Source organism: Terrapene carolina, unplaced genomic scaffold (assembly GCF_002925995.2).
Source record: "Terrapene carolina triunguis isolate 2854851 unplaced genomic scaffold, T_m_triunguis-2.0 Scaffold676, whole genome shotgun sequence".
Taxonomy (NCBI): Eukaryota; Metazoa; Chordata; order Testudines; family Emydidae; genus Terrapene; species Terrapene triunguis.
The window spans coordinates 327,844-340,072 of record NW_020665027.1 but is presented as its reverse complement, the minus strand read 5'-3'; the positions used below and the strand labels follow the sequence as shown (position 1 = coordinate 340,072).

The following is a 12,229-nucleotide window of genomic DNA, read 5'->3' as shown; positions in this document are numbered from 1 at the left end:
GGGGGGGGGGGGGGGGGGGGGGGGGGGGGGGGGGGGGGGGAAACAGACAGAGCGGGGCACACGGTGCCACTGGGCAGGGTCACATAGATTGGGGTTCAGAAGGGCTAGTGGCGGAGACAGACTGGAGCGGGGACACAACAGCTAGTGGGGTGACAGCATTTAGCCACAGGCTGAATGAGAGTTGGGGGTGCAGAGACACAAGGGATGGGGGAGAGGAGTGGCTGAGTAGGGGTGCAGGAACACATGAGAACAAGGGGGAGGGGGTGAAGGGACACATGGGAATGGTGGAGGAGGGGTGGCTGAGTGGGGGTGCAGGGACACCAGGAGACAGAAGCAGACATGCCTGACTGAATGGGAGAGGCTAAGGATCAGCATGGGGGAGGCTCCCCAACTCCCTAACAATCCCTCCCCCCTCAAAAAAAAAAAAACAGCCAAACTTTTCCATACTATTCCTACCCACACCCAACAAACCTCCAGGTTCATTCCCAGACTCCTTCCTAGCAATTACTTCCTTCTCCCTCAGCTACCCTGACTCCCCCAAGTCTTTGCACTGCTTCTGAGGGGTGTGGGAAATACATTTCTGTATTGTAGTTTAAATGAATTATTACTTAAAGTTCTTTATTAAAATGCCTCATAAGGAATCTATTTGTCAAAAAAACATTCCCTGAATCTTTTTTGTTGTCTCTATTGTTAACAGACACACATGCTGATGGGTATTTTGAAATAAATTACCAAAATAATTGAAACTGGTATGATTATACTGTGTTATTTTGACAAATAAAATATGCAGAATTTTAAAATATGGTGTGCAGAATTTTTATTTTTTTGGCACAGAATTCCCCCCAGGAGTACAGGTTGGAACAGCACAAAGAATTTGGCCCCACAAGTGGATATTCAACTGCCCAGCACACTCCTGCTACATTGTAGTGACTTTCTGAATTTGGCTTCAATATTCACAGAGGGATGAAGCTGAATCAGATCCAGAAACTCAGAGCAACTTGGCTGCATTTAGCAACAGGAAAACCAGGAGTTAATTAGCTCTATGTTCTTGATTTCTAATCCAGCTATTACTCTTTTTTTCTTCTTTTGTTACAGCATTAGAAATGCACAGTACATACTGACTCACTGAAATAAAGCACATGCAGTAATCAGCGGGTTTCAACTACACACTGGACAAATGCTGGCTCTGTTTAAAAACTGAATCAAGCCATAGAGGATGTAAACACATTCTCCAAATAAAAATCCAGGATACAAAAATCATCTCTTAAAAATAAAAAAGCACTGGGACATTTCTAACTCAGTAATTTTATAGAGACTTGTATAAGAAGTGATAATACAAAAATAAGGACTATGGGCACTAAATGCCACACTGGCTGCTTAATTTAAAAATGATTTAATGCAGTAGTGAAACACACAACTCACAGGAACATGGGAACTGCCATACCAGATCAGTCCAGGTGGTCCAGTATCTGTCTCCGACAGTGACCAGTACCTGATGTTACACGAAACCTCACAGCACACAGTTATGGAATAGCTTGTCAGTAGTTTGCTTATAGACTGAATGATGAGGGCTTATAGCCCTTCTTAAAAAAAAAAAGTTTTAAATCCTTTCTAATGTAACTGTGAATGTTATCTATAGATAGAAGTGGAATTCTCCTCAACTCTTGACCTTGATGATCTCTTGTTGGCAGTAAGTTCCATAGGAGAATTGTGTGTTGTGTAAAAAAATATTTCCTTTTATCTATTTTGAATTTGTTCTCTTAATTTCATATGTCTCCTTATTCTTATATTATAGAATCAAAGAATCACAGAAGTGTAGGACTGGAAGGGACCTCGAGAGGTCATCTAGTTCAGTCCCCTGCACTCAAGGCAGGACTAAATAATAACCAGACCATTTCTGACAGGTGCGTGTCTAACCTGTTCTTAAATACTTCCGATTATGGCAATTCCAAAACCTCCCTAGGCAATTTATTCCAGTGCTTAGCCACCCTGACAGTTAGGAAGTTCTTCCTAATCTCCAACCTAAACCTCCCTTGCTGCAATTTAAGCCCATTCCTTCTTATCCTATCCTCAGAGGTTAACAAGAACAATTTTTCTCCCTCCTCTTTCTAACAATCTTTTATGTACTTGAAAACTTATGTCCCTCATCAGAGAGCTGAGGACACAACATTATTGGCTGAGAAAATCCAGCTACGGAACAAACTTCCAGAAGAGATTAGGCAAATCCAGAATCGGTCTTTACCTTCCTCTTCAAAAAGGTCTTTCCACCATAAGACAGTGACAACACTGACACCCCTTCTAATCAAAAAACCCAACCAACTCATGCCACCCACCCCCAACCAAGCCAAAACAACAACAAAAATCTCAGAAACAAATCAAGCTTAAAAAATAAACAGTAAAAGTAAATTAATATTTTTTAAAAGTCCCAATCAGAGTTTACCCCAGAGAACGAAATGTGTGAGAGACTCCATAAAGTCAAGTAGGGACTTTGCTACTGCTATCGATTTTATATAGAAGGTGCATGGTTACTACAATGCTGGGTGGGAATATAAAACCTGAAGAGACATTGCTATTATGAGAACATGTAACTGGAGCACCCATAAGAACATAAGAATGGCCCTACAGGGTCAGATCCAAGGTCAATCTAGCCCAGTATCCTGTCTTTCGACAGTGGCCAGTGCCAGATGCCCCAGAGGGAATGAACAGAACAAGTAATCATCAAGTGAGCCATTCCCTTTCGCCCATTCCCAGCTTCTGGCAAACAGAGGCTAGGGACACCATCACTGCCCATCCTGGCTAATAGCCATTGATGGACCTATCCTCCATGAATTTATCTAGTTCATCTTCTCTCTGCCATTCAATATTCTATATACATACCTCTATCATGACCTCTCTTATTCCTTTCCTCTGCAGGCTAAAATTTTAACATACTGACCTGTGCATGTGAAAATAGGGCATCATAACGTAGGCCTTACAATTCTACCTCTCCCTTGGGCACTGTTAGTTTCATAGTTACTGTTTCTTCAAAGGCACTTCAAGTTACAGGTTATTTTACTGTAGTTGCTGTCATGAACTCTGACAGAACAATATAATAAAGCTAATGGATTTTTAAGCAAAGAAGTCATTTACAGGATTATTAATGGGGCTCAGCTCGATGTTGCTGTTCAGTGTAGGTGCAGGTAATCTAAACACAACTCACTTGAGTGTAAATATTTAAAGTGGACGGTACATGTGGGAGTGATAATGAATTTTATATTCGGTTAATAAATTCTATTGCTTTAAGCAAATCACTTCCCAACAGCCATCAAACTACTTGTCAAATATGCTTTTAATTATTATAGAAAAAGATAGCTGCATTGAAATTTAAACCAAAGGAAATCTGGATTCGTCGATCCCAGATGGATGATACTTATGGAATAAACATTTAATAAAAAGAAAAAATATCAGGCCATGCAGAAACTAACAAATATTCTGACGTGCAATATTCTGGTTTAAAAACCTGTCCTTTTATGGATAAGATGCTTCTTCGATTGGCGCAGGAACCGCCTTTCTATTTCAGCCAATTATTCAATTAAGGCTTGATCTTGAATGATCAGGGAGAGAGGGTAGGGACAGGTACTGCTTAAGGGTCGTAGACACCATTTGACCCTTCCACTCTTCACTGTGTAATATCAGAGCTAATTTAGACTCAACTGAGAGTCTTGTTACACACCACAGAGGTAAAATCACTGATACTTAGGTCTGAGTATTAGACCTGATTTAATTTATAGGAGGAATAGCTCAGTGGTTTGAGCATTGGACTGCCAAACCCAGGGTTGCGAGTTCAATCCTTGAGGAGGCCACTTAGGGATCTGGGGCAAAAATCAGTACTCGGTCCAGCTAGTGAAGGCAGGGGGCTGGGCTTGATGACCTTTCAAGGTCCCTTCCATATATCTCCATATATATTAATGGTGATGACCACCTTCTGGGAATTATTCGTTTCCCAGCAGAGTCCACAGGAGCTAAAAGCAGCAATGGAACAACAAACCGCTGCACTAGCATCTGAAGAGCGCATCTCCATTAATAATCTGCTGTAAGAGTAATAATCACAGTAACAGAATGTTATCGCAGGGTCTCGGGCTGGGACTTTTGCCTCGTTCTGCATGTACAATCGCAGCAGCTGAGATTGACTGGGACGCTGTCGCTGCTGCTGCTGGGACTGGAAGCAGAGCATTCTCAAAACAGACTTCTCTCCTGTGGAATCTGTTCCTCCAGTCCTAGCAGATCACCCAAGTTACCATGAGTATTAGTATGGCAGTGAAGATGTACGTCAGGCTTACCTGGTGACCTAGTATGGCTTACGTATTTTTGTAACTGTGTGACTGGAATGACACAAGATGCTTATCTGCCCTAGCAAATGGAACCAGAGAAATATTTATTCAAGTAAATATCTTAAGATTTCACAAGCTTTTCAGTACCTCCAAAGAAAGCCCAGGGTAGGTAATTCAGCAGGAAGCACTCGTCTCTCAAGCCAGTTATGACCAACGGCACTGTGTGGTACAAATGGCAATTTTTTGTGGGAGGAGACATAAATCCAATTTTTTAACTGCTTGTGGTGATTAAAAATCTTATGGCTCTTTTCACAAGAGTAGGGATGTTAATGCTGGTGTCCTAGCTAAAATCGTAATTGGTTAATTACACTCTGTATCCCTAAATTCCCCATATAACTTCACTTAAATATGGAAGTCTTTATGACCTGGAAACTCCTTGGATCAGGGACCATGTAAGACATATAGGTCATGAAATAAAATAAGGTATTCAGCCCCTGTTGTTGTCCATCCCAGGGGTGGCTGGAGTGACTCCCAAATCTGAGAAGTGCTTTCGGATCCTTTGGGAGGAAAGGTGCTATGTAAACGTATGCTCATGAGGTGACCACTGCTGTGTGACACTGTTCTATTCCCTTGACAATAACTCTTAAAGAAACAAGCTAAAGTATCTTTAAATTCACCAACAAGTTAACTCTCTTCCCTATGTCACATTAGATATATCAGAACTTTACCTTCTCAAGGTAACACGCAAGCAAGCAGTTCACTTCCTCCTCTGTTGTGCATTCCAAAAATCATTCTTTCTGGTACAGTATCTACTCCAAAAAACATTCTTTCTGGTACAGTTTTATTCACATGCTATGAGAACTGCAGCCAAACTGATGCTTAAACCAACTGCATTCACGGAATCCCCAAGCATCTTTGCCACGTTTGAGTTACTTTATGGCACTTTCCTCTTCTCCCTCGTTTTTCAACACTCTGATTAAGCACAGGACCATGATTTTGCAACAGGGACAATGTGGGGGTTGGTTTATAATGCAACACATACAGCAAGTCAAGTTCAGTCATCATCAAATCCCAAGGATCTACCCAGCGGCAGCCATGCTGGACAAACCATAGGTGACCAGGAGTCTGCTGGAGCCTCTGCACCAGATTTCATAGTTTCATTAGTGAACAAACTTCTGGCATCAAAGACTGGAAAATTCCAGCCAAATATGTTCTGCCTTAATGAGCAAACACTATCGTCCTTCTCGAAATCTCCACTCCACGGTAGTGGCATTATCTACTTTTTTTTATGGCTTTGGCCTTATGTGACTGAAGTGGGAAGCTACGTTTGTCTAATCCAGGGGCTTTTCCAGTCCTCCTAAATTCTTATGTGGCCCCAAGCACTGCAATATCAGAATGTCTTCAATGAGCGTTTCCCTTTTCCTTCTCTGCAGATAAGAAGCAAGCACTGCTTTTTGGTCAGCCATAAGAATGAAAGTGAGGCTGCCCAAGCACGACAGCCTGAACAAAGAGGTGGGTTTTGCATGTAGCTCTGAATGGGGTCAGATTACTCAACCTTAGTTCATCTGGCAGCGAGTTCCATAGTCTTAATCCAACTCCTGGGAGAGTTCTGTCTCCTGCACCCACAAGCCTCATCCTACTGGTTGGCAGTTGCACACTGCCAGGGGGATGTAGCTGTTGTGGGAGGCCACCTTTATTTGACTGACGAAAAGGAAACTTGGTGTGTAACAGTAATTCCTTTGAATTCACTAAATCCAGCAGTGGGCAAACACCCACTTCACAATTTAACTGGTGGCCAAGCACTTCCTGAAACATAGTTAATCACTGATGTCTGTTCAAACCCAGCAGCTTTGCAATTCTTCGGGAATTAATTCTAGATAAATAGCTCTCTAAGTATATAAAATGCGGTTTTAACCTGGAACATTCCATTAAATTAACCAGGTTTTATCCTTTATTTCAATTGTTAATCATTTCCAAGGTATTGCCTCCATCCATTTACCCAGTGACAATCCCTAACCACAAGTTCTGTACCAGAGACATGCTGACCTTCGTCTATTCAAACATTGCAATCATCGCATTCAATAGTGTTTGTACAGCAGTCTGAACATAGAAAGGACTCAGCATTACAATGCTATTATGGCTATTTTAGCAGGATGGAATATCACAAATGAGGATAATGCTAATGCTTGCGTTAATGGCTAAGAATAATGTAGCATTCACTTTGCACTTAAAAAACACCTTTCAGACGACAATCTAAAAGCCCTTTGCAAACATTCATTCTCCTAAAACTGATATGTTGTCAGTTGTTATCTCCAGTTCAGAGATGGGGAAAGTCAGCCACAGAGATGACCATGTTCAAGCGTACATCTTAAATCAGTGGTTCCACTAGAAATTCAACCCAGGAGTCCCTGCTCTAACCATAGTCTGCAATGCCACTGACCACTATCAAAAATTTCAACCTTAGAACATAAACTTAGTAGAAATAATGAAAGCAGAACTGTCTCAAAATAAGACTTTTTTAACATTGGGGAGCAGAACTGGCTGTTCTGCTAATTGTACAAGAGAGGCCTGTTGGATCAAATGAATCTGTTAAACCAGTCAGTTTAAATCTCATACAGCAAGTAGCAAACTTCAACTTGGCTGATTTCTGGGCAGGCAGGGCTTGCACTAAGGCAACTCTCACTGAAGACCGGCCGCAAAATCACTGGAAAGAGAATGCTGGCTGCATTTGCACTCTGACATCATCTTGTGGTATGAGAGAGTGGAGGATTTACATCTTGCCCAGATGGCTAAGGGTCATGGACTCCACAAAGAGAGGGGCAGAGAAAAAACTTAGATCAGGAAGGGAGAATGGACGAGGAAGCCCCAACTTCTCCCTGGAAGGTACAAGAAGGGTAAGTGGGGAAGACAGACAGCATGTACTGGGTTAAAAAGGAGCAGGGCTAATGTAGCCAGCACAGAGCAATAGATACCGATATGTAATGGAAGGGAGAAAACGAAAAAGGGAAAAGAAAAAGTCTCTCTTATTTTGCGTTTGTACAGTGTCTGGCAAAATGGGGCCTTAATCACTGCAGGGCCTCTAGGGGTAAGTCTACACTGAAATTAAACACCCGTAGCTGGCCTGTATCAGCTGACTTGGGCTGTAAAACAGCAGTGTAGACGTTCAGGCTCAGATTGGAGCCTAAGCTCTGGGACCCCATGAGGGGGTGGGAGGCCCCAGAACCCAGGCTCCACCCCAAGCCCGAAAGTCTCCATGGCAATTCTGCAGCCCCGCAGCCCAAGCCAGCTACCACAGGCCAGCTAAAGCGTTGAATTGCAGTGCAGATTGTGCAATACGTGCTATTGTACAGAAATAAATAACGAGAAAGGGAAAATGAGTATAAAAAAGAAAACAAACTGGAAGAAAGGTGATGAGGGAGATTTAACAAAAAATACAATGCACATCAACCAGATTTCCAGATCCACAGACACCGTTAGTTGGTATCGCATGACAAGAACTCAATTCCCAGTTTTCATTCAGTCTAAAATGTCTTCTCAACTAATCTGCACTGCTGTTTTCCATATCCAAGATCAGGCTGTTTTGCTTCTGCCCCACTGATGTTATAGTGCTGTGACAACATGACAAGATCTTTCAAGCAAGGATACATGGCAGCTGCATTCCAAAACAGAGATAATAAGAGATTTACCCAGAGACCAGATGCAGACCTCAGAATTCTAGAGTGTGTTCTGAACTGTTGTTGCATTGAATACTAGGTGTAGCCCACAGAGACTGTGGGTCCAGCATGCAATGCTTCATTTCTGTTACAGCCAGCGTCCAATTCGATAAAAATGCAGGATTGCATACTGGAACCTGTAGTCCTCAGGGCTGCACCTCCATAGTTAATATATTGGTAGCTCTGCTTCCATTTTGTGCAAATCAGGCTATTAGCAAGTTACCTAGATGAACTTTGGTAGGGAACAATTTGGTTTCTCCTGCACTAGGTACATCCTAGACACTGTCTGGAATGGGTGGATTCCTTCCACCCTTCTCTAACGAGCCAGCTCTGCAGCATTACTCACAGAGAGGAGGTCCAAACAGCACTGTGTCCAGGGCTTTCAGCTGCAGCTTCTGCCTGTGGCTCCGATCAGTCATTTTCAGTACAGTTCCCATCATGGTGGCGTTGTTTATCGCTAACCTACAGGGGGGAAAAAGAGCAAGCGGTCACATTTCAATCTGGAAATGGCAATGGGATAAGAATACCAGCACCTGAGATCTCAGAGGAGAAATACAATGAACAGGACCAGGGCACTGTCCTCTCAGATACCAAGGCAAGTGGAAGACCCTTAGAGAACTCAAAATTCAGCCTTTGAAGCAGGCTAGATATTTAAAAAACAGCTTCCTTGGCAATCAGGTGAGTATTGGCACAAGAATCAGAAAGTGACAAGTGCCATTTTTTTCAGTTAAACCTGGAACTCAAATGCATTTTTCACCCAGACCTACCCAAATCTCTCTATTTGGCCACACCATCCATCAGTTGCTTCCTCAACTCCATATAGCTGGCAACTGGAACCTCATCCTTTGCACGGCCAACACTGGAGAGAACTCCCAGATGGGAGAAAACCTGATCAGATCAGCACACCCAGGCTCTGGAGCAAAACATGCACTGCCACAGAAGCCTTATTTTATTACCACTTACAACACCTTCTCCCCACCCTGCCTAAAGGCCCCTTGTTAGCAAGGATAACCTTGGGCCTTTCGGTCTGTTAGCCCCACTCCTAATCCAACAGCAAGTGTTGCTGTTGAGTAGCATGAGATTCTGCAGCTCTTGTTTATTATTTGTATTACTAGAGTACCTAGAGGCCCCACCCAAGACCAGGGCATAGGAACGTAAGAACGGCCATACTGGGTCAAACCAATGATCCATCTAGCCCAGCATCCTGTCTTCCGACAGTGGCCACTGCCAGGTGCCCCAGAGGGAATGAACAGAACAGGCAATCATCAAGTGATCCATCCCGTCATCCACTCCCAGCTTCTGGCAAATAGAGGTGAAGGACACGTTAGGCATGGGGTAGTATCCCTGACCGTCTTGGCTAATAACCACTGATGGCCCTATCCTCCATGAACTAATCTAGATCTTTTTTGAAACCTGTTACATAGTTGTGGACTTCACAATATCCCCTGGCAACGAGTTCCACAGGCTGACTGTGCGTTGTATGAAAAAATACTTCCTTTTGTTTGTTTTAAACCTGCTGCCTATTCATTTCATTTGGTGACATCTGGTTCTTGTGTTGTGTGAAGGGGTAAATAACACTTCTGGATTCACTTTCTCCACATAGCCATGATTTTATAGACCTCTACCATATCCCCCATAGTTGTCTCTTTTACAAGCTTAAAAGTCCCAGTCTTTTTAATCTGTCCTCATACAGAAGGGTGTTCCGTACCCCTATCATTTTTGTTGCCCTTCTCTGTACCTTTTCCAATTCTAATATAGCTTTTTTAAGACAGGGTGACCAGAACTGCATGAAGTATTCAAGGTGTGGGCATTTATATAATGGCATTATGATATTATCTATCACATTATCTCTCTTTCCTAATGGTTCCTAACATTCTGTTACCTTTTTTGACCACTGCTGCACACTGAGTGGATGTTTTCAGAGAACTATCCACAATGACTTCAAGATCTCTCTCTTGAGTGGTAACAGCTAATTTAGATCTCATTATTTTGTATGTATAGCTGGGACTACGTTTTCCAACATGCATTACCTTGCATTTATCAACATTGAATTTCATCTGTCAATTTGTTGCCCTTTGAGATCCCTTTGTAACTCTTTGCAGTCTGCTTTGGACTTAACTATCTTGAGTAGTTTTGTATCATCTGCAAATTTTCCCACCTCTCTGTTTGCCCCTTTTTCCAGATCATTTATGAATATGGGGGACACCACTATTTACCTCTCTCCATTCTGAAAACTGACCATTTATTCCTACCCTTTGTTTCCTATCTTTTAACCAGGCCTTGTGCTAGCCCCTCTGCACCAGGAGGAATTTCACCCGCTATTATTTAATCCCATAAATATGTTCTTCTCTCTCTCTCTCTCTCTCTCTCTCTCTCACACACACACACACACACACACACACACACGTAAGTGAGAAGATGCAATCGGCACTAACCTGGGCATGGCATGTCCACTTAGCTGCAGTTTCCTGAAGGTTTCTTCATACTGTGGCAGTTCCACATAGGTGATTAGCCACTGCACCACCTCATCAACTGTCCAGTTATACACTGTGAGGGAAGAAAAAAAAAACAGCTGAATCCTTTTCTTGTGGAGCTGAAACTCAGCCAGCTGGCAGCACCAACACATCTGCTATCTTCATCAACACCCCAGGACAGGAGCTTCACCTGCTGCATCCCTCCCTTTCTCCTTCTGCACAGTAAAGATAAAAGCTGTGGAGGGTTGTCACAGGGTAGCTGATCCCTGTAGATAGATAAAGCCCAGCTCCCCTGGACCGGGGCAGGTAAGCCCACTCCAGCTAATTAGAGAGGGCTGGGTTACACCTGAGCCTACAAAGGGCTGCTAGTGAGCAGGAGTAAGGACTGAGCCTGGAGAGGGAAAGTCACACTGGAGTGGAGCTAGTACACGTGGTGGGTCCCTGGAGCAAGGGGCCAGGGAAGCAGCTGGGCGGCTGCTGCTCCAAGAAGGGACCGGAGCTGGCTGAGGCTAGGGCGCTGGTGTGCCGGAGACTCCTGAGGGGGGGTGGCCCTGAAGCCTGGGGCCAAGGATGGAGTTAAGTCAGTTTTCTGTTTATTTGATGACCTCCGTTAAAGAAATAAACCTCCTTAACGGAGACTGGGTGAGGCAGTGCATGCTTTGAAGCCAGGGAGAAGGCGAGCTCGGTGACAAGGGTTTAAATCCTTCATTGCTGGAAGGCGGTTCCTCGTATGTCTGAGCAGCACATTTCGAGGAAACAGCTAAAAGCTGTATTAGGAGTGCTGGGATGCACCAGACAAGCTCATCACCCCACTGGAAACATGAAGCAAATCTGGCAGCACTGCACGCACAGGTAAGCCACCTTAAGTAACTAGATGAAGACCTGCAAAATGTCACGTGAAAATTGGCTAGGTGACCTTATAGGTTTTTTCAGCCTGTAACATCTTTGGTTGTGTGCTGATTTTTCATAGTCTGTCCTGTATATATGATAAGTCTGCTGCAGAAGATTTAGGACAAACAGGTACCAGCATACAGTACCCACAAACTGTCACTTTTCCCAACAGCTATCTAAGGCAATAAACTTTATGGGGGGGGGGGGAGTATTTTACACCACAATTACAGCTCATGGGAGGAGGAGGATGACGGCATCAGATATACCAGCAGTCTGAAACAGCTCTTGGCAAAGATTGTGTTCAATTTCCTCACTGTGTGCATTACAGCACAATCCCGACTCCTAGGCAGCAGTGTTTGTAGCTTTATCAGAGCAATTGGAAGCTGAGAGGCTCTCAAGAGCCGCGATACAAAGCACTCAGGAGACAGATTAAAAATGGTCCATGAAACTGCTTTGCTGGATGAAACCGCTGGCACTTGTACAGTGCTTTCTTCACCTCCTTCACATGCTTTGTTAGGCTTCTGGAGGGAGTTACTTTGGCCCCAACTTTGAAAACTGTGTCGACTAATTTTAGGTGCATTCATTTTGAAGGAGTTCAACTTGGGACACAGCTTGATATCAAAAGACTCCAAAATGAGTGGACAGCGGAAAATTTTGGCCTACGAAATTAGTTTTCTCTCTTGCCTTTAATCTTGATTGTACCCCAGTGACACTGCTAAAACAGAAAGAAGTCAAGCAGCAATACAACCATTAACCAGGGGTGAGTGGCTGTTTGCTCTACTTTGATATGTCTAGTGTAGCCTGCATACAGCATCTGCCTGGTTCATCCAGTGACATTTAG

General features: G+C 43.5%; 1 protein-coding gene across 4 annotated transcripts in view; it reads right to left on the bottom strand.

The window, feature by feature from the left end:
* Nucleotides 1–12,229, bottom strand: part of STIM1 (stromal interaction molecule 1) — a 154,738-nt gene that overhangs the window by 42,550 nt on the left and 99,959 nt on the right. For all 4 annotated transcript variants that reach the window (XM_026659790.2, XM_026659792.2, XM_026659791.2 and 1 more), the window contains 2 exons: nucleotides 10,459–10,570; nucleotides 8,370–8,485 (listed from right to left, as the gene is read on the bottom strand). In XM_026659790.2, coding sequence (XP_026515575.1) covers nucleotides 8,370–8,485; nucleotides 10,459–10,570 — 228 coding nt within the window. The remainder of the gene's footprint in view (nucleotides 1–8,369; nucleotides 8,486–10,458; nucleotides 10,571–12,229) is intronic.